The 22,627-nt window shown below is 42.8% G+C and overlaps 1 protein-coding gene across 3 annotated transcripts in view; it reads left to right on the top strand.

Moving 5' to 3' along the window:
* WWC2 (WW and C2 domain containing 2) overlaps positions 1–22,627 on the top strand; it is a 154,237-nt gene that overhangs the window by 52,061 nt on the left and 79,549 nt on the right. For all 3 annotated transcript variants that reach the window (XM_053584965.1, XM_053584958.1, XM_053584947.1), the window contains exons 2-3: positions 744–853; positions 22,221–22,424. In XM_053584965.1, the coding sequence (XP_053440940.1) occupies positions 744–853; positions 22,221–22,424 (314 nt within the window). The remainder of the gene's footprint in view (positions 1–743; positions 854–22,220; positions 22,425–22,627) is intronic.

The following is a 22,627-nucleotide window of genomic DNA, read 5'->3' as shown; positions in this document are numbered from 1 at the left end:
ATTAGCATAGCCTGGTACATACCTCATCTTAGAGGTACTGATGTGATTTTTATGATGACAGTGTTTGAATTGTGGGACAGATTTTTCTTTGTAATGGGATAACTGTTTCACTGCAGAGCTAGAAGTGAACTCAGGTTGGAGTTCTCCCTGATTGAAGATGGCTTTATTTGTTTATTGTATGGATTTACCTCCTAAGCTGTGAACTTTCACAGAATGTTATGACTTATCCACTTTGGATACTCACCTCTCTGTTACTGCTGTATAGGCTCCTTTAAAAAAAATTTTTTTTTAGGCTCGGCGCCTGTAGCTCAAGCAGCTAAGGCTCCAGCCACATACACTTGAATACAGCCCAGGCCTGCCAAACAACAATGAAAACTATAACCAAAAAAATAGTCGGACCTTGTGGGGAGTGCCTGTAGTCCCAGCTACTTGGGAGGCTGAGGCAAGAGGATCACTTAAGCCCAAGAGTTTGAGGTTGCTGTGAGCTATGATGTCATGGCACTCTACCCAGGGCAACAGCTTGAGACTCTGTCTCAAAAAAAAAGAAAAGAAATTTTTTAAAAATGTATTTTATTAATTTATTTTTTGCTTTAAGGTTTGAAATGTAGCAGAAACTCTGGAAACAAGAACAATAAAAGAAAGCAAATGCAACTCAGACAGTGAACTGGTGGTTAGGGGGCTGACTTGACAGATGTGAAGTGGCGGTAGAGAATCACCCGTGTGTCTGTTCTGGTTTGCTGTAGGTTAACGAAGCCCTTGTCATTTGCTGACTGTGTTGGGGACGAGCTGCCATGGGGCTGGGAAGCAGGCTTTGACCCACAGATTGGCGTCTACTACATTGATCACATCAACAGTAAGTTTCCCTTTTTGGTGAAAGAAAAGAGAGCAGAAAAGTAACCTGCCTGGAACCTGTCATACTGCAAAAGGGGAGCATTTCACAGAGTGAATGTCCTTACTTTAAACCCCATTTTCTTAGTGACTGATATTTAACCAAAATGCTTATTTTGGAATGTGGGGCCTGTGTGTAGAACTCTACTTATGGGAGGCAGAGAGGGAGAAAGTATGTCTGCTCGCCTGGTACAGAGTGAATTTTGCTCAGCACAGGGCTGGGACCTATGGACATCAGGAGCACTGGGCTCCTCTCTCGGTGGCCACTGCATCTTCCACAGAAGTTACCAGGCACTGGGGCGCTGTGACCCAAAGACACAATGCTTGTGCGTTAGGGTGGAGGCTGGGAGGGATGACACTCATGGGCAACTCTGGAAGCTGTAGCCTCACTGAGGAAAAGTCCTAAACCCTTTCCTTCTTTCTGTTTCTTGATTTCTTTGTTGTGGGAAAAGGAAAACCCCTCTTTTTAACAGCCTTTAAATCTGTCACATCTTATAATCTCAGCACTCTGGGAGGTTGATGTGGATGGATTGCCTGACCTCAGGAGTTCAAGAGCAGCCTGAGCAACATCAAGACCCCATCTCTAAAACTAGCCAGGTGTGTTGGTGGGTGCCTGTACTCCCAGCTATTTGGGAGGCTGAGGTAGGAGCATCTCTTGAGTCGAGGAGTTTGAGGTTTCTGTGACCTATATAAAGCCACAACACTCTATTCAGGGTGATAGAGTGAGACTCTTTATCTCAAAAAAAAAGAAAATACTAAGCAAAAACTACAAAAGAAAATGATGAGGAGGGTGGAGCAAGATGGCGGCTGAGTAACAGCTTCCCTGCAACTGGGCACAGTGAGTCTGGGGAGATAAGACTCCAGACATCTCTGGCTGGTGGGATCTGCCTATAATCATCCCTTTGAGGATACAGGGAGTCAGCAAGGGACTTCTGGACCCCAAGAGGAGGACAAAAACAGCAGAGAACTGGCAAGTGGTTGAGTGTGTTCCATTGACCTAATCCCGCTGGCAGCCGTAAGTATAAGCAGCAGTGAGACTACAAACCGGAAAGGCCTTACCTGTGAACTGTTTCGGTGTTTTTGGACTTGGCACTCAGTTGAACTGCCTTGGGGAGAGCTTGAGCAGGAGTGTGGACAACTTTGGGCTTTGTCTAGGGCCCCAGAAAGTCACTGAGCCTGGGAGCTAATAGTGTTCAGCTGTGAGCCACAGGGAGCCATTGTGAGAGAACTGCCCTGGCAAGCTCCGCCCTCAGGGTCACAGAGCAAGGATTGGGCGGGAGCTAGTAACCTAGTGACTGAGCAGCCTAAAGGCGGGGACTGAGCTGCCTTAAAGCTTTAACCCTCAGGGGCAGAGTAAGAACAGTTTTGGCACACTGGAGCCTCGGGCTGTTGCCCTGGGTAGAGTGCTGTGGTGTCACAGCTCATAGCAACCTCAAACTCCTGGGCTTGGCGCTGCCCCGACCTCCTTAAGAACTCTGCTGCGACCCCTGACCCGCGACCCATGCCAGCCTGCCCTGACCAGGAACTGCGGGAGCCATGCAAACCCGCGTCCTCCCTCCTGTAACCTCCCTGCCTCCACACCGGCCTGCTTATCTGGCAAGGGACTTTGGTACCCATGTGCCCTCTGGAGCCCTCCCTGCCTCCAAGCAGAGTCCTTCTCCTGGCCAGAGACTGCTGGAGCCTTTGGCTGTCTGTGCCAAAGTCACTGGGCGCCAGGCACTCCCAGAACTGTGCGCACCACCCCTGACCCTGTTGCTGTATCCGGGTGTGTCATACTCCGGAGCTGCTGGGTGGAGGCTGGGAGGGATGACACTCATGGGCATAACTCCCTGGCTGGGTCAGCCCCAGAGGAACTACACAGGGTCACTCCCTACAAAGATCCAGCAACAACAGAGCGATCCTGCTGGGGTCTAATCTTGGAGAGACACCTCCCCAACTCGGAGGATGGTGAAAAACAATCATGAGGCAAAATCAACAGAAAAACTCTGGCAATATGAATAATCAGAGTAGATCAACTACCCCAAGGATCAATGGGGCAGACACAGCACAAGATCCCATGCACAAAGAAATAGCTGAGTTGTCAGAAATCGAATTCAGAATCTGGATAGCAAATAAGATCAAATTAGAATTCCAAGCAGTAACCCAAAAGATATCTCAAGAATTCAACGAATTCAAAGACCAAACAACCAAAGATTTTGACACATTGAGACAAGAAGTTGCAGCCCTCAAAGATCTGAGAAACACAGTAGAATCCCTCAGTAACAAAATGGAGCAAGCAGAAGAAAGGATTTCTGGCATTAAAGACAAAGCTTTCGAACATTCCCAGAGAGGAAGAGAAAGGGAAGGCAAAAACAGATCACTCTCTCAGAGAGCTCTGGGATAATTTGAAGAGAACCAATATTTGTCTTATAGGGCTCCCCGAAAGTGACGAAGTGGATTCACAAGGCACAGAGTCTCTTCTCCAAGAGATTATGAAGGAGAACTTTCCAGACATGCCAAGAGATTCTGAAATTCAAATAGCAGACAGTTTCAGAACTCCAGCACAACTCAACCCAAATAAGACATCCCACAGACACATCATAATCAATTTCACTAAATTTAATATGAAGGAGAAAATTCTGAAAGCAGCTAGACGAAAGAAAACCATCACCTACAAGGGGAAGAATATCAGAATAACTGCAGATCTCTCTGCTGAAACCTTTCAAGCTAGAAGAGGATGGTCATCAACTTTTAATCTCCTCAAACAAAGTAACTTTCAACCCAGGATCCTGTACCCAGCTAACCTGAGTTTTATTTATGATGGAGAAATGAAATACTTCAATGACATTCACATGTTGAAGAAATTTGCCATAACTAAACCAGCTCTCCAGGATATTCTCAGACCTATCCTCCATAAAGACCAGCATAATCCTCCACCACAAAAGTAAACCCACCCAGAAAATTTTGATCAAATTCCAACTTCCACAGTCACAAAAGGATTAAAAATGTCCACCGGACTCTCGAGAGACTTATCAATTTCTCAATTAATGTGAATGGTTTAAATTGTCCTCTAAAGAGGCACAGGTTGGCTGACTGTATACAAAAACTCAAGCCAGATATCTGCTGCATACAAGAATCGCATTTTACATTAAAAGACAAATATAGACTCAAGGTGAAAGGATGGTCATCTATACTCCAGGCAAATGGAAAGCAGAAAAAGTAGGTGTTGCGATTCTTTTCCCCAGATGCAATAGGCTTTAAACCAACCAAAATAAGGAAGGATAAGGATGGACACTTCATACTTGTTAAAGGTAATATTCAATATGATGAGATTTCAATTATTAATATTTATGCACCCAACCAGAATGCACCTCAATTTATAAGAGATAGTCTAACAGATATGAGCAACTTGATTTCCTCCAGTTCCATAGTAGTTGGAGATTTTAACACCCCTTTAGCAGGGCTAGATAGATCCTCCAAAAAGAAGCTAAGCAACGAAATTTTAGATTTAAACTTAACCATTCAACATCTGGACGTAACAGACATCTACAGAACATTTCTCCCCAACAAAACTGAATACACATTCTTCTCATCAGCCCATGGAACATACTCCAAAATTGACCACATTCTAGGGCACAAATCTAACCTCAGCAAATTTTAAAAATTAGAAATTATTCCTTGGATCTTTTCAGACCATCATAGAATAAAAGTTGAACTCAATAACAACAGGAATCTGCATACCAATACAAAAACATGGAAGCTAAACAACCTTGTGCTGAAGGATAGATGGGTTATAGATGAGATTAAGAAGGAAATCACCAAATTTTTGGAACAAAACAACAATCAAGACATGAATTATCAGAACCTCTGTGATACTGCAAAGGCAGTTCTTAGAGGGAAATTTATAGCACTGCAAGCCTTCCTCAAGAAAACGGAAAGAGAGGAAGTTAATAACTTAATGGGACATCTCAAGCAACTGGAGAAGGAAGAACACTCCAACCCCAAACCCAGCAGAAGAAAAGAAATAACCAAAATCAGAGCAGAATTAAATGAATTTGAAAATAAAAGAATTATACAACAGATCAATAAATCCAAAAGTTGGTTTTTTGAAACTATCAATAAAATAGATAAACCTTTGGCCAACTTAACCAGGAGAAAAAGAGTAAAATTTCTAATTTCATCAATCAGAAATGGTAACGATGAAATAACAACAGACCCCTCAGAAATTCAAAAAAGTCCTTAACGAATACTACAAGAAACTTTACTCTCAGAAATATGAAAATCTGAAAGAAATCGACCAATACCTGGAAGTACGTCAGCTATCAAGACTTAGCCAGAATGAAGTGGAAATGTTGAATAGGCCTATATCAAGTTCTGAAATAGCATCAACTATACAAAATCTCCCTAAAAAGAAAAGCCCAGGAATAGATGGCTTTACGTCAGAATTCTACCAAACCTTTAAAGAAGAACTAGTACTTATATTACTAAACCTCTTCCAAAATATAGAAAAAGAAGGAATATTACCCTACACATTCTACAAAGCAAACATAACCTTGATCCCCAAACCAGGGAAAGACCCAACAAGAAAAGAAAATTATAGACCAATATTACTAATGAATATTGATGCTAAAATACTCAATAAGATCCTAACAAACAGAATCCAATAACACATCAAAAAAATTATACACCACGACCAAGTGGGATTTATCCCGGGGTCTCAAGGCTGGTTCAATATACGTAATCTATAAGTGTAATTCAGCACATAAACAAACTAAAAAATAAGGACCATATGATTCTTTCAATTGATTCAGAAAAACCTTTTGATAATATCCAGCATCCCTTCATGATCTGAACACTTAAGAAAATTGGTATAGAAGGGACATTTCTTAAACTGATAGAGGCCATCTACAGCAAACCCACAGCCAATATTGTATTGAATGGAGTTAAATTGAAATCATTTCCACTTAGATCAGGAACCAGGCAAGGTTGCCCATTGTCTCTATTGCTCTTTAACTTTGTAATGGAAGTTTTAGCCATTACAATTAGGGAATAAAAGACGATCAAGGGTATTCACATAGGGTCAGAAGAGATCAAACTTTCCCTCTTCGCAGATGATATGATTGTATATCTGGAAAACACTAGGGATTCTACTATAAAACTTTTAGAAGTGATCAAGGAATACAGCAATGTCTCAGGCTACAAAATCAACACCCATAAATCTGTAGCCTTTATATATACCAACAATAACCAAGCCGAACAAACAGTCAAGGACTCTATTCCTTTCACAGTAGTGCCAAAGAAGATGAAATATTTGGGAGTATACCTAACAAAGGACGTGAAAGATCTCTACAAAGAGAACTACGAAATTTTAAGAAAAGAAATAGCTGAAGATGTTAACAAATGGAAAAACATACCATGCTCGTAGCTGGGAAGAATCAACATTGTTAAAATGTCTATACTACACAAAGCAATATATAATTTTAATACAATTCCTATTAAAGCTCCATTGTCATACTTTAAAGATCTTGAAAAAATAATACTTCATTTTATATGGAGTCAGAGAAAATCTCAAATAGCCAAAACATTACTCAGCAATAAAAACAAAGCAGGAAGGGGGGTGGGGCCTTGGTGTGTGTCACACTTTATGGAGGCAAGACATGATTGCAAGAAGGACTTTACCTAACAATTGCAATCAGTGTAACCTGGCTTATTGTAACCCTCAATGAATCCCCAGCAATAAAAATAAATAAATAAATAAAAACAAAGCAGGAGGAATCACGCTACCAGACCTGAGACTGTGTACTATAAATCTATAAATCGATAGTGATCAAAACAGCATGGTATTGGCAAAAACAGAGAAGTAGATGTCTGGAACAGAATAGAGAACCAAGAGATGAATCCAGCTACTTACCGTTATTTGATCTTTGGCAAGCCAATTAAAAACATTCAGTGGGGAAAAGATTCCCTAACAAATGGTGCTGGGTGAACTGGCTGGCAACCTGTAGAAGATTGAAATTGGACCCACACCTTTCACCATTAACTAAGATAGACTCTCACTGGATAAAAGATTTAAACTTAAGACATGAAACTATAAAAATACCTGAAGAAAGTGCAGGGAAAACTCTTGAAGGAATCGGCCTGGGTGAATATTTTATGAGGAGGGCTCCCCAGGCCTTTGAAGCAGTATTAAAAATACACTACTGGGACCTAATCAAACTAAAAAGCTTCTGCACAGCCAAGAACATAGTAAGTAAAGGAAGCAGTCAGCCCTCAGAATGGGAGAAAATATTTGCAGGTTATACCTCCGATAAAGGTCTAATAACCAGAATTCTAATTAGAATTCTGGTCTAATAACCAGAATTCACAGGGAACTCAAATGTATTAGCAAGAAAAGAACACATGACCCCATCTCATAGTGGGCAAGGGACTCGAAGAGAAATTTCTCTAAAGAAGATAGACACACGATCTACAAACTCATGAAAAAAAGCTCATCATCCTTAATCCTCAGAGAAATGCAAATCAAAATTACTTTGAGATATCACCTAACCCCAGTAAGAGTAGCCCACATACCAGAATCCCAAAACCAGAGATGTTGGCGTGGATGTGGAGAAAAGGGCACACTTCTACACTGTTGGTGGGAATGCACACTAATATGTTCCTTCTGGAAGGATGTTTGGAGAATACTTAGATACCTAAAAATAGACCTGCCATTTGATCCTATAATTCCTTTACTATGTTTATACCCAGAAGACCAAAAATCGCAACATAACAAAGACATCTGTACCAGAATGTTTATTGCAGCCCAATTCGTAATTGCTAAGTCATGGAAGAAGCCCAAGTGCCCATCGACGCACGAATGGACTAGCAAATTGTGGTACATGTATACCATGGAATATTATGCAGCCTTAAAGAAAGATGGAGACTTTACCTTTTTCATGTTTACATGGATGGAGCTGGAACATATTCTTCTTAGCAAAGTATCTCAGGAATGGAAAAAAAAGTATCCAATGTACTCAGCCCTACTATGAAGCTAAATTATAGCTTTCACATGAAGGCTATAACCCAACTATAGCACGAGACTATGAGGAAAGGACCAAGGAAGGGGAAGGGAGGTAGGAGGTTAGGGTGGAGGGAGGGTAATGGGTGGGGCCACTCCTACAGTGCATCTTGGAATGGGTACAGGCGAAACTTACTAAAGACAGAATACAAATGTCTACATACAGTAACTAAGAAAATGCCATGAAGGCCACGTTGAACAGTTTGATGAGACTATTTCAGATTGTATATGAAACCCGCACATTGTACCCCTTGATTGCACTAATGTACACAGCTATGATTTAACAATAAAAAATAAATAAATAAAATAAAAAAGGAAAGAAAATGATGAGCAGATAGTAGTAAACTGCCTCCCTCGCCCCTCTGAACCATCCTTCACCCAGACCCCAGCTCTGATGTGGTCCTTTTGTCCCTTTCATAGCTCCTCCTCCGTTCATCATCCCAGAGAACCTGTTCCTGCCGTGGCACCGTAGGCCCCACCAATTCTCAAGTCCGAACAGCACTGTAGCTCTGTCACCCCTGACTTGTGCCTGGGAGTTCTCTGCTGCTCTTTACTCCTTTGCACTTTGCAACATGGGATTTTCTTTTCTCACATACCGACTGCACCTGCCCAAGTTTCTCTCCCCGTCCCTCCTTCCCCTGCTGTTGCTACCAGGCTGGCTGCCGTGGCCTTCTGCTGCTTGCAGCCTGCAGATCTCCTTGGGTGGTGTCTCCAGTTACTTCCCTTGGGCTGCTGGCTGCCAAGTCTGTCTCAGTCTTTTCCAGAGTGCATATGTTTGATCCTTCTAGAAGGCTCTTTCTAGTCAGCCCGCAGGCGTCTCCGTTTTCGCCCCCTGCCCTGGCACGGCAGGGCACCAGCAGTGCCCTGTACTTTCTTGGCCTCCCCCTCTCTCTGCCTCAGCTGCTGTCACCTGAATACTCTGCCCAGCTGCCAGGCCCTCCCTTTTCACCCACTGCTGTGTCCCTGTAGGGTCCTTCTGCTCAGGAGCCCCTCAAAGGCCTTCTCTGACCCCCCCACACCCTCCATATTCCCACCTTGTTCTGCAGTGGGTGCCTTGTCCTCTTATTTTATAGGAGCAAAAAACTTTGTCACATTGTATTCAAATTATTTATTTTTATGTTTTCCTTATTAAATTGTGAGTCCCTTAATGGCCATCGACCTTATCTTTTCTTTATCCTTGGGTAAGAAACTACTACAGTGATTAAACCCTTAAATGTTAAGAGCTTTATTGTTTCGTTCACAAATTAAAAGATTTCTGTTTTTTTTAAAGGAATGAAAGTGCATTTCAAGTATAAATTATGCTCCAGAAAGCGCCATTCCAAATATTTGAAGACTTGATTATCAGAATATAAATGTTCATGCCTGGCGTTGTGCTGTTGCATTAGTGACCATATTCTAGTGTCCTGGTGGGTTTAGCAGACCTTCACGTGCACAAATTACCCAAGCAAGTAGTTTGCCCACGGACAGGGGTCTGGTCTGTTATCTCATTAATCTTCAAGACGTTCCTACGAAGTAGTTTAAGGAGTGATCGGTGTGATTTTTCTCCTAACAGCTGGTCCACACATAGGTCCTGTTTGGGCATTGTATAGTTTCAGTGTTCTTTTCTTTGTATTTAAATAAAAAAATGAAAAAAGGAATGTTTGGCTGTTTGATACTGTTTCCTTGAAATACTATTAAATATGTATATAGAAGTTAATGATTGGACCTTGCTAGTGATAATTATTTTGAGCTGTGTTTTAGTAGAGCATTCACCTTTAATGGGCCTGTGTGGGCTGGGTCTACATAGTTTGTAACTATGTAGAATGCAGCTATGAGATATGTTTATAAGTTTTTTTTGTTTGTTTTTGTTTTGAGACAGAGTCTCACTATGTGGCCCTCTGTAGAAGGCCATGGCGTCACAGCTCACAGCGACCTCAAGATTCTCTTGCCTCAGCCTCCCAAGTAGCTGGGACTACAGGCACCCACCACAACACCCAACTATTTTTTTTTTTTTTTTAAAGAAACCAGACATTTATTTCTCCACCATCCACTTCCAATCTATATCCATACATGCACATATGTTTACATGGCTATAAAGACAGTAAACCTATATTATGCCTTCTTTTTATCATATAATATGCATTTTCAACATGGCAAAAAAAAATACCTTTATAATTATGGTTCAGAGAAGCTGAATGGAACAAATTAGAATCCTAAATGAATAACAATGGCACTGAGGGGGTGATAATGTAAACATAACCACTCAGTATTTTTTGTTTCTACAACTAAAAAAACAAATTGCGTTTCCTGGAAGCAGCCCTCCCATCTTAGCATGAGCTTTTCTGAGTCTTAGGAGGGACAATTTCACTATTTATTCACAAGCCATTTGTTCATTGAGTTTCCCTTTCTGAAATAGGTCCTCAGTGTTCAGACAGGACTATAATACAGAAATACATTCAAACAGCAAAATCTACTATAATTCTGTGGGTGAAGTACTGTATGCAATCTCTCACCAGTACATGCTTTTTGATAAAGACCGTAAGAGCTCCTGCCAAAAACTTCTTTTCCTGACTTAAAAACTTTGATTCTACTAAAAGTTTATGTACAGTAAGGTGGGAACTCCTACTAAAGGATTCCTCATACCGATTATCTACTGAATACATTCACAAGTTCTTTCTGGTTTAAGCATTCTGATGCAGAAATGGATGGACATCTCAAGGGGAAGTTCTTTCCTCACGCTCATGTTTTATTCCAGTATATGTGCTGTCATGTTTGATATGGACTGAATCATCCCTGAAGCTTTTTTTTTTTTTTTGAGACAGAGTCTTTGTCACCCTCAGTAGAGTGCCATGGCATCACAGCTCATAGCAACCTCCAGCACTTGGGCTTAGGCGATTCTCAGTCAGCCTCCCAAGTAGCTGGGACTACAGGCACCCGCCACAACCCCACGGCTATTTTTTTGTTGCAGTTTGTCCAGGACTGGGTTTGAGCCCACCACAGTGTATGGGGCTGGCACCCTACTCATTGAGCCACAGTTGCTGCCCCCCTGAAGCTTTTTCTACATTTCTTACCATCCTTTGTTGTCTCCATACCAAAATGAACAGAGTTAGCAATAAGGCTATGGAATGTCTCACGTTCATCAATTCACTGGATAGCTTAAATAATTTTGCTGGGCATGAAGTCTCACACCTGAAGGCAAGGCAGGAGGATCACTTGAGGCAAGGAATTCGTGTCCAGCCTGTGCAACACAGCAAGACCTCATCTCTTAAAAAAAAACTTTTCACTTTTCTACTGACCAGGGAGACATCCCATCTAAAACACACCTCCTTCATGTAGAATTCTGAGAGCACATTGGAAGAAGAGTGTAGCCCACATGCATTATGTTTCCATGGGCTTATTTCCGGAGTGTGTTCTTTGATGTCGAACAAGAGATGAGCTCTTTCTGAATGTTTTCCCACATTGAGGACACTGGCTGAATCCCTCCCTGCTGTGAAGTCTCTGATGTACTGCCAGGTGAGAGTTCCTCTTGAAGGATTTCCCACAATCTGAACACTGGTAGGGGTCTCCTTAGTGTAAATTCTCTGGTGCTTGGTCAGACAGGAGTTGTCCCTGAAAGCTTTGCCACATTGATTACACTCATAGGGCTTCTCACCAGTATTAATCCTCTGGTGTCTGATGAGGTATACACTCTCAATGAATGTTTTCCCACACTCTACATTGATAGGGTTTCTCTCCAGAATGGATCTTTTGAGGTACAATAAGGTGAGAATTTCGATTGAAGGACTTCCCGCACTCTGCGCATTCAAAGGGCTTTTCTCCACTTTGAGTCCTCTCATGCTGGTGAGGTATGAGCCATCTTGGAAAGCCTTTCCACATTTGCTACACTCATAGGGCTTCTGACCTGTAAGGATTCTCAGATGCACAGTAAGGTGGAAGATGTCAGTGAAGGGTTTCCCGCACTCATTACACCTATAAGGTTTTTCCCCTGTATGAGTTCTTTGATGCAAGATCAGGGATGAATTTCTGTTGAATGTTTTTCCACATTCTACACATTCATAAGGTTTCTCACCTGTGTGAATTCTCTGGTGCTGTGTTAGAGCTGGCCCATTACTAAATGCTTTCTCACATTTATTGCATGTATAAGGTTTCTCGCCTGTATGGATCCTTTGATGCACTATCAGGCTGTAGTTCTTGGAGAAGGATTTTCCACACTCATTACAGGTATAAGGTTTCTCTCCAGTGTGAGTTCGGTGATGCAAAACAAGGGAAGAGTTCCGTTTGAAACATTTGCACATTCGGTACATTTATACTGTTTTTCTCCTGGGTGATTCCTCCTGTTTTCATTAGGAGATGAGCTCAGGGTGAAAATGTCCCTGAAGTCCTTACCCTCATACAGTTTCTTGCCCCTTTTAATTATTTTCTTATGGGCAACGGAGGTAAAATAGTTAAAAGATTTAACACTTTCTGGGTATTTATAAGATCTCCCTCTCATTTGACTTCTTCCAAATTGAACAACTTCTGTAGAATAGTTGAAGGCTTTTTCATAGGCATCACTGTCACCAGTTCCCTTAGCTGCATAACTTTCGGGAAAACTGTGTAAGGCCGAGTCACAATCCAGACTTCTAACATCTGAATCATGTACATGAAAACCATTTGTCATAGGAACTGTCTGAGATGGTGAAAGGTGTGAACTTGCATTCGAATGCCCCCGAAAATCAGGATATTCACAAATTGCTTTCTGAGCCCCTGCTTTCTCTGGAGTTAAAGCTGATTGCCTTAAATGTCTGTTGTGGTTGTCACAGTCCCAACCATCCTCCCCTAGAAGGGAGAAACAGGGAACCTCCCTTGGAAATCCTTCCATTTCTACAGCACAAGATAGTTTTTCTTCAGGAATATTCTGGGCTATCATTTTCAGTCTCATGCCCCAGGCCCCAAACTCCGTCCTCTAGTGAGAAATGGAGGCACGGAAATACGAAAGGGCGGCGAGACTCAACGCGGGGAGACAGCAGCATCCTTGTTCAGAGTGGATACGCCCACCCAGCTATTTTTTTTGTTGCAGTTGTTTAGTTGGCCCGGGCCGGGTTTGAATCCGCCACCTTTGGTGTATGTGGCTGGTGCTGTAACCACTGTGCTACAGGCACGGAGCCTAAGGTTTTTTTTTTATTATTACTATGAATAGAAGTTGATCACCTTTTGGTAGAGTCATAGTTGTACCGTAATACTTTTGCTTGATGGCATAGCTCACAGCAACCTCAAACTCCTGGGCTCAAGCAATCGCCCGTCTCATTCATCCGAGCAGCTGGGACTACAGGTGCCCGCCACCACACCCAGCTAATTTTCCTATTTTTAGTAGAGACAGGGTCTCTCACTCTTTCTCAGACTGGTCTGAAACTCCTGAACCCAAGCCATTTACCTACCTGCCTTGGCCTCTCAGGGTGCCGGGATTACAGGTGTGAGCCACTGTGCCTGGCCATTCTTTACATATTTTGATAACTTTTAGATTATTGGTCTCTCTTCCCATAATGCGTTTGCTTTCTTTGGTAACAGGTTTCATTTCACAGTCACAAAAATGCACAGATTTTAAGTGTGTATTTTCAGCGAGTTTTGACAAATGTACAATCCTTTGTATCCCAGTCAAGATAGACTATTTCCATTCTCCCAGAAAGTTCTATATTGCCCCTTTCCAGTCAGCACTCCTGCTGCAAACATTGTTCAGGTGTCTAGCTTCATAGCTTAGTTTTTCCGTTATAGAACTTTGTGTAAAAGGGCTATGTTTGATTTAGGGAATAGATTCTTTATTCAAAATGTTTTTAAAGACTATGGTACTCACATATTCACCATCATGGGTGCATATTCGTGGTAAGTATATTGGGAAAGAACCCACATAAAGAATTCCGGAAAATCAACGTTAAAAAGTCAACCTAATTTCAAAACGGACAAGAAACTGAGACATTTCACAAGCTCTGACGGTGTCGTATTTATGTTTGTCTACGGTATTTTGGGTATCAGCGTACGGTATGTTCCTTCTTATTGCTGAGTAGTATCCCACTGCCCGAGCAAATCACAATTTTTAAAATCTGTTAAATCTGTCCTGTAGTGTCACTTGTTTCCAGGTTTGGGGTATTATAAAAAAGGCTGCTATGAACCTCATAGAATTCTTTTTTTTTATTGTGGGAAAAAGAAAATTTGTTATCTTTAGCTGGGCGCAGTGGCTCATGCCTGTAATCTCAGCACTCTGGGTGGCTGAGGCAGGAGAATCTCTTGAGCTTAGGAGTTTGAGGTTGCTGTGAGCTAGACTGACACCACAGCACTCTAGCCTGGGCAAGAGAATGAGACTCGGTCTCAAAAAAAAAAAAAAAATTTACTGTCTTTACCATTTTCAATGTATAGTGTTAAATATATCCACACTATACAATAAATCCCTATTTTTTGATCTCGAAAAACAGAAACTCTATACCCAGAGTACGACCCCTCTCTTTCCCCCCATTCCCTACTCCTGGAGGCCACCATTCCGCTTTCTGATTCTAAGATACCTCATCTATGTTTTGAAATAAGTGTTTGTTGCAGGGGCTCCAGGGGCTTATCCTGTCCCAAGGGCTTAGTTTAGATGACCCTGGGAGACTCAGGGGCTTTGCTTTGAAGCCACCTCCCCCTCCCCCTAAGAAGGTTTAGCTGGACCTTTTTCTGGACCATTTGCTGTCCTAGGAGATATGGGAGACATTCTAGGTATAAAAGAACAACAAATACAGGGAACTAACTGCCATCTGATTGTTCCCTGAGTTTTGACTTCTTCCTACACTCCTGCTTGCATTATTTTTCTTTTCAGAGTCTCCCTTTGCTTGCTTGTGATCATGGATGGTGCGAGCTTATTCCATGTTACCCTGAACCAGTCTCCTCTATATCAGCCCCGAAGCAACATGTGCCATGTTCAGATCTCATGAAAATTCCCTGTGTGTGTCTGTGTGTGTAATGTTTTATATGAAGTGGGTTCCTTAGATGGAAAGAAATAAACTTTCAGCTCTTGTATTTCATCTCTGTCTTATCTCATCCTTTGTATTTTTCTAAGTGGATAAGCTGTTAGGACGTTTTCCAATGAAAAAATTCAGATGCCAAAACATAATATGGTGGTGTAGTGATACTAACTTCTGAAAATATGATTATATATTCCATGCACTTGTCAAGTTCAAGGACTTCTTTTAAGGCACCATTTCCCCCCCTGAGTGTACTTTCGACATAGATGACTGTGCCTTCCTTCTTAAACCTGACTCTTCCTCCTCCTCATGGACTCTTAATCTCCTTAGAGGGTCCCTAAAACTTGCCGTTCCCCAAAGATGTGACCTCACCCTTGTTCCACAGCCTGCTCTTCTTTATCTACAGTAACATTTTTCTCTGGGATCACTGTGCTAACAATATTTCTGGCTCAGATTGTCCTAATCTTTTGACAGCCACTGCCAGTTACGAGCCACATCTACCTAGTGTTGCTTTCAAAACAAATAAGTACAAAATGGATTCCTCATCTTTCCCATTAATTTTGTTATATTTTTCAAACATTAAAGTTCTTCTGGGTGCTAAATTGAAAAAAACTGAGAATCATCTTGTCAATCCCTGTTGATTTTTCTATTCTATAATATAACTCAAATTGGCTCCTTTACTCTCTTTCTTTTTTAACTCCCATTCTTCTAATTCAGACACTTTACCTTATGCCCTTTTTTTTTTGGAGACAGAGTCTCACTTTGTCACCCCTGGTATAGTATCATGGTGTCATAGCTCACAACAACCTCAGACTTCTGGCTCAAGTATTTCTCTTGCCTTGGCCTCCTGAGTAGCTGGGACTACAATGCCCGGCTATTTTTAGAGCTCTCAAACCTCTGAGCTCAGCCATCCACCCACCTCAGCCTCCCAAGTGCTGGGATTACAGGAGTGAGCCATGGTACCTGGCCCTTACCTTGTGCCTTTTGCCCCAGGTAATGCTGGTGCGACTGGGGGAATGGTGGGTGATAGGTAAGGAAGTGGACAGGGACTGAGTCCTCTGGTCTGGAATCTTCCCAAACCCTCTTTAATTATAGCCCATTCCATCAGACTGTACATGTTCAGCCAGAAGACACCCTGTGTGTCTAAACTTTCATGGCGGTTCACAGTTCTCCTCCAAAGGCGCTAATCACATTTTACAGATAAAATAGTTATTGTTTTTAAATTAGTGTCTCACAATTTCTTCTATATTTTATTTTTATTTTTTATATTTATTTATCTGAGACAGAGCCTGTCACCCTGGGTAGAGTGCCGTGGTATCATCTTAGCTTACAGCAACCTCAAACTCCTGGGCATAAGTGATTCTCCTGCCTCAGCCTCTCCAGTAGCTGGGACTACAGGAGCCCATTACCACAGCTGGCTAGTTTTTCTATTTTTAGTAGAAACGGGGTCTCAATCTTGCTCAGGCTGGTCTTGAACTCGTGAGTTCAAGCAGTCCTCCCACCTTGGACTCCTAAGATGCTGGGATTACAGGCGCGAGCCTCTTTTTCTTTTTTAAGCCATTTTATCTGATCCTTTTTCCATGTGTCGTTGTGTAGCAGTGAAGTCGGGGCGTGGAATCAGGCCTGCACGTCCTCATTTCCTCTGTTGCAAGTAGTAGATGTGCAATAATTTTCTGTGGAATTAAAGAACACAGGTAATAAAACATAGCTGATAAAAAGGAAGACAGGGACAGTGACATCTGTTCATTTCATTCATTCTTCCTGAGCGCAGCAGGAAGAATAGAAATAGGCATTGTAGAAAAAATAATATTCCTTTGAAGAGTCTAAGATCTTCCACAATAAGTTTTGTAGCTTACGGTGTGTTCTCTACCTATCAAGTTCCACATCTGTAAAACTGATGGAATGTGAACTCCCTTGAGGTACGCGACGTTTTAACAGTATATGATATATTAATTCTTTAACATGATAAACAACGTGCAACTTACATGGTGTTATAATGTGGTGATCTCTCAAGGCTGCTAGGTCTTAATAAAAAAAAATACCGCATTCGTATAATATACTTTCTTTGAGCATTTACATTTAATAAATATTCCTCACAAATCTATTCAGCAAATATAACGGATGAAGATAAAGCACAATCCTGCTTTATGGAGCCTTCTTCCGAGGTGCCTTTGGGGACCCTTTTCTGTAGTTCATATTTGAATTGTGCAGTATTTCAGAAATGTAAATGTTTCCTGCTGAATCTCTCCTATCATTCAATACTTAAATCAATCTGGAGTGTTTTAATGCTGGAGTGTTTCTGCTGACCTATTCAAAACAAATGCTGATAGTTTATTATTATTTTTATTATTGCACTTAATTGATTTGTTAGTCAATGTTGTAGTCACGGTTTTATGTCATTTTAGCCATTGACAAATATTTCATTGAAAGTATACTAATTTTTGACCAGGTGTGTTGGCTCATGCCTGTAATCCCAGCAGTCTGGGAGGCTGAGGCAGGAGGATTTCTTGAGCTCAGAAGTTCAAGACCAGCCTAAGCAACAGTGAGACCCTGTCTCTACTAAAATTAGAAAAACTAGCTGGGTGTGGTGACTGGTGCCTATAGTCCCAGCTGTTTAAGAGGCTGAGGCAGGAGGCAAGAGAATCTTTTGAGCCCAAGAGTTTGAGGTTGCTGTGAGGTATGATGATGCCACAGTACTCTAGCCTGGGGTGACAGAGTGAGACTCTGTCTTAAGAAACAAAACAAAAATGGATTATTTTCAAAAGAAGTTCAAAGCACAGTATGTATTTGTATTTTTTTTTTACTCTTTTTTTCATTAACATAATTTAATTTTTTTTACTCTTTCTTTTTTTCATCAACATAATCCCTCTCCAGTCGGGTTGAGTTGCAATGAATGTTTGCACTTGAGAAGTTTCTGCTCTTCTGGGCCAATCTCTGCCCATGGAGAGATCTCCCACCATGTTCCTGTGTGCCTGGGCTGCCTGAGGCGAGGACGTTTTTGAGGACTCTTGCCCAGAGGGTCTGTCCTTCATGGACTGTGTCCCTTCTGCATCTCTTGTTTAGACACTGGCTCTAACATACCTTTCCCCTCCCATATTTACATGAGATATCTTTAAAATTAGTGTTTAACATCCTCACTGCTGTAGAGAAGCTTAACTGTTACTAACCAGTGAACACGAAGCAAGAGCCTAGAGGCCAAGTTCAACCATCCCTGAACCAGCTGACAGTCGTGGGAGCCAGGTCAGTTATGCTCGGGTCATTCTGTGTGTTCAAGTTGCTGTTGTTCTCGGGCACAGCAGAAATGCTGATGGACTCCGTTAAGATTAGATTCATGTGCAGAGCTTTTTTTTTTTTTTTTTTGTAGAGACAGAGTCTCACTTTATGGCCCTTGGTAGAGTGCCGTGGCCTCACACAGCTCACAGCAACCTCCAACTCATGGGCTTAAGTGATTCTCTTGCCTCAGCCTCCCAAGTAGCTGGGACTACAGGCGCCCGCCACAACGCCCAGCTATGTTTTGGTTTTGCAGTTTGGCCGGGCCGGGTTTTAACCCGCCACCCTCGGTATATGGGGCTGGCGCCTTACTGACTAAGCCACAGGCGCCGCCCCATGTGCAGAGCTTTTTAAAGACAGTCCCTGCCACTGGACATTCCAGCTAATTAATAAATTAAAATTTTATCCTTGTTTATCAGGTACAGCCAGCCCGTGTGTCCTATCTTGTTTTGATGATGTCCAGGATTTTTTTTTTTTTTTTTTGGTAGAGACAGTCTCACTTTATCACCCTCAGTAGAGTGCTGTGGCATCACAGCTCACAGCAACCTCCAACTTCTGGCTTAGGTGATTCTTTGGCCTCAGCCTCCAAAGTAGCTGGGACTACAGGCATCCGCCACGATACCTGGCTATTTTTTTATTGCAATTTGGCCAGGGCTGGGTTTGAACCCACCACCCTCAGTATATGGGGCCGGCACTCTACCTACTGAACCACAGGCATGCCGCCCTGATTTTCAGAGGTGACTGAGTGATGGCAGGAGGAGGTTGGTGCCCTCCAGAGAAGTTTTTTATTTTTAGACAGTCTCACTCTGTCAACCTTGGTATCATGCTGTTGGCATCATCACAGCTCACAGCAACCTCAAACTCCTGGACTCAAGCCATCCTCCTGCCTCAGCCTCCCAAGTAGCTGCGACTACAAGCACCTGCCACCACACCCAGCTAGTTTTTCTATTTTTAGTAGAGAAGGGGTCTCACTCTTTTTCAGGCTGGTCTTGAACTCCTGAGCTCAAGGGATCCTCCCACCTTGATCTCCCATGGTGCTGGGATTACAAGCATGAACCACCGCACAGCCACTGCACACAGCCTGTAGAGAAGTTTTATTACATAGTGCTCTTAAGGGAAGGAGGATGCCACATGGGGAAGCTTCTAGATTAGTTAGAAGGCAGGAAGGAAGGAGAAATGAGAGCCCCCGGTCTTTATGATGGTTTCCTTGGGAGAGAATGTGCAAGGCAGGGTAGGCAAGTTCATCCAATTTCAGCAGACTCTGAGTTATAAGAATGGTCTTCAGTTGTGTAGTACTTGACCTCGGGTGATTTAGGGCAGGGGATATATTAGTTTGAGGCGTGACAGTTAGATAAAATGGGAGCTTGGACTTAGGTTTTGGAGTGGTTGGTTTGCACCTGAAAGGCGGGCTCTGGGGAGTCACTTGCCATCTCTAAGAATTGGCCAGGGATATAGAGGGACAGTCTCCTATATCATAAAATATAGAATATTTAAACAATGATTAATATACCATCCACTAATAAGTGGAAAGTGCCACATTGTGTTTTTACTGAGAAGCCATGCAAAGCAGTATTTTATTGGTTGTTTATCATTCACACCTGTTGATCGTCCCCACCGCTGGATAAATAAATGCATGTATGTTGGACGGTGCTCGTTCTGCCGGGTGGGACAGAAATATAATTGTGTAATTTATTAAGCTGCAGATACTAATGTCTCTCCTATATCTCAATTCTTCTTTTTTCTCCTTTTGAGTGTTCATATTCTTAAAACGTCCTCAGGACTCAAATAATTATCTTGCTTTTTTTACCTCCGTGTGGCCTGAGCCTTGGTAATGTTAATGGGAGTCCGCTAAATTATCCAGGTGACAGGTGGAAGGAAGAATCATCCTGGCTTTTCCTGTGTAGCTTTTCACAGTGCAGGTACCTCAGCTTTCCTGCCCCAGGCAGGAGAGTGACCGTGTCATTGTCCCTTTCCTCCTCCTCCTGCACCTTTGTGCTTCTCCAGCCTGTTCTATCAATAAACGCTGAAGGTCTCAGGACCGTCCTGTGTGTCTGCCCCCTTCCCTTCTGACACATGCACACCCTCCACCCCCAGAATGTGCTGAGGGGGTGCGATTTGCCAACAAGTGCCTCAAATCTGAGTACTGGCATTAAGGGAACGCAAGAATGATTTTATTGAAGAAACTAGGCTGTCTTAACCTAACCAGTTTTACGGTTTATAATAACCAGGGCTGTGTTTCTACTCAATTCTCCAGTAGACTCTCAGGAAATTATTAATAGAACTTGTGGTCACGTTTCTCTAGTAATGACAGATTTATTTTTCTTTTTGTATTTTCAAGAGTCCTTCTTCCTCTTTCTCTCACCCCTCCCGCCCCCACCCCGTGCCACACATGGTATCACTAAGACATCACCAAGGAAGTGTCATGCAGGATCAAACCTCATCTGTGCCATTTGCATAAATTATAACAGGTGATATTGGCTCGGGTTCTCCAAGAAGCAGGCCCTCAGCCAAGAATTTGAGTGAAAATGGTTTATGAAGGAAGTGCTGAGATGAACCAGAAAAAAAGGAGGAAAAGAAATGAGGGGAAAGAACAAACAAGAGTTTTATTTATGTAAACAAAGTCTGCAGCTCCACATGATGGCAGGGGTCTCCGAACTGTCTTTACACGTCAGAGTTGGCTCAGCCTGAAGGCTTTTTCTGTTGCCATCAGGAAGAAGGTATCTAGAGCTCACACCATCTATTAACAATGAGGACCTGGCTGGGTGAGGTGGTTCATGCCTGTACTCCCAGCACTCTGGGAGGCAGAGAGGGCAGGATCCCTTGAGCTTAGGAGTTCAAGACCAGCCTGAGCAAGAGTGAGATCCCATCTCAAAATAGCCAGGCATGTGGTGGGCACCTGTAGTCCCAGCTACTCAGGAGGCTGAGGCAGGAGGATGGTTTGAGCCCAAGAAATTGAGGTTGCTGTGAGCTATGAAGGTGCCAGGGCACTCTACCCAGGGTGATGAGTGAGACTCTGTCTCAAAAAAAAAAAAAAAAAATAGGAGAGAGAAGGAAGTTTTATACTTTTTTCCAACCTGCAGTTAAGCTACTTGCTGATCAGCTCAGCCTTTTAGAAACTTTGTTAGGTCAGGTTCAAGTAGCCTCTATCGCCCTGTGTCGTGTGGCCTAAGACTAAGGTGTAACCCTGCTGTGGTCTCCACCGGATTCCCCAGATGTCCACTGGGGCCTCTCTCCCTGGCTGGTCATAGTTTGAAGCTGCCTCAGGCCTGTGCTCAGGGCTCCATGTGCGGTGGAGTGCCGGTTGCCCTTTGTCTGACCTGTGTGTCTCTCCCCTGCACCTGTGTGGCTTAATATCCACCCATAGACCTAATGCAGTCCCTCTGTGAATTTCCAGGACTTCTCCAACCTCCTGTGCTTCACTTCACAAATTCTGCTTTTCTGAAATCTGCCCCCAACCCCTAACTCAGCAGGACCCGCTTCCTTTGCTGGGGTCACTCCTCTTGGCCCTGCTGTGCAGTAAGTGCCATCAAGTAGAAATGTGGGCTGGTCTTAGGACCCATTGCCTTCTTCCAGAGATCACAGCCTTGGGCTACCTGGTAACTAACATCTGAAAAACGTTGTTTCATGTATTTCATTCTGTTTTCTAGTGATCTATAGTGGCCCTATTACTCCCATCATGGCTTTCTTCATTTTTTAAAAATCTCTATTCTATATAACCTGTGTGTATCCAGCTCCACGCGCTTTGTATAACATGTTAAAGACCTGCTTCTTTTTGTCCCACATTACCTGCAATTTGTATTTGGCGATTGACAGCCTTGTCTGTGATGGATTTACAGTGACAATTCATTGTTAACAGGGCCTGAAAGGGCAGAGGGGTGAGGAGTGTGGACTGGATAAACCAACAAAAAAATCTGTCCAATTTCTGGAGGGGTCACTGAAGAAATGCTGATACACTCCTTAAAGGATGTAAGAATTTAAGCTAGCGACTCTCTATAAAGCTTAAATTATCTGGTAAATGAAACTAAATTATTAAAAAAAAAAAATAAGCCCCAAACCTGTATCTGATGTATTTTCAGAAACCACACAGATAGAAGATCCAAGAAAACAATGGAGAGGGGAACAGGAGAAGATGCTCAAGGACTACCTCTCAGTGGCCCAGGATGCCCTGAGGACACAGAAGGAGCTGTACCACGTGAAGGAGCAGAGGCTGGCACTGGCCCTGGACGAATATGTGCGGCTGAACGACGCCTACAAGGAAAAGTCGAGTTCTCACACGAGCCGTAAGTGCTTCGGAGGTGCAGGCCGAGTGGTGGGTAGCAGACGACCACTTAACTTACATCTCTGTGAAGTCTTGTTTCGAGTCCTTTCCCTTCTCGTCAGCCTGAGAAGCTGGGGGCACGCTGCAGATTTCTCAGGAAAGCCCCCCAACCCCATTCCAGAGACAAGGCTTCCCCCAGGGAGTCTCTGTGCCTCTGTCTCATTA

Source organism: Nycticebus coucang, chromosome 1 (assembly GCF_027406575.1).
Source record: "Nycticebus coucang isolate mNycCou1 chromosome 1, mNycCou1.pri, whole genome shotgun sequence".
Classification (NCBI taxonomy): domain Eukaryota; kingdom Metazoa; phylum Chordata; class Mammalia; order Primates; family Lorisidae; genus Nycticebus; species Nycticebus coucang.
Note: the sequence above shows the minus strand (reverse complement) of the source record. Positions and strands in the feature narration are given on the sequence as shown.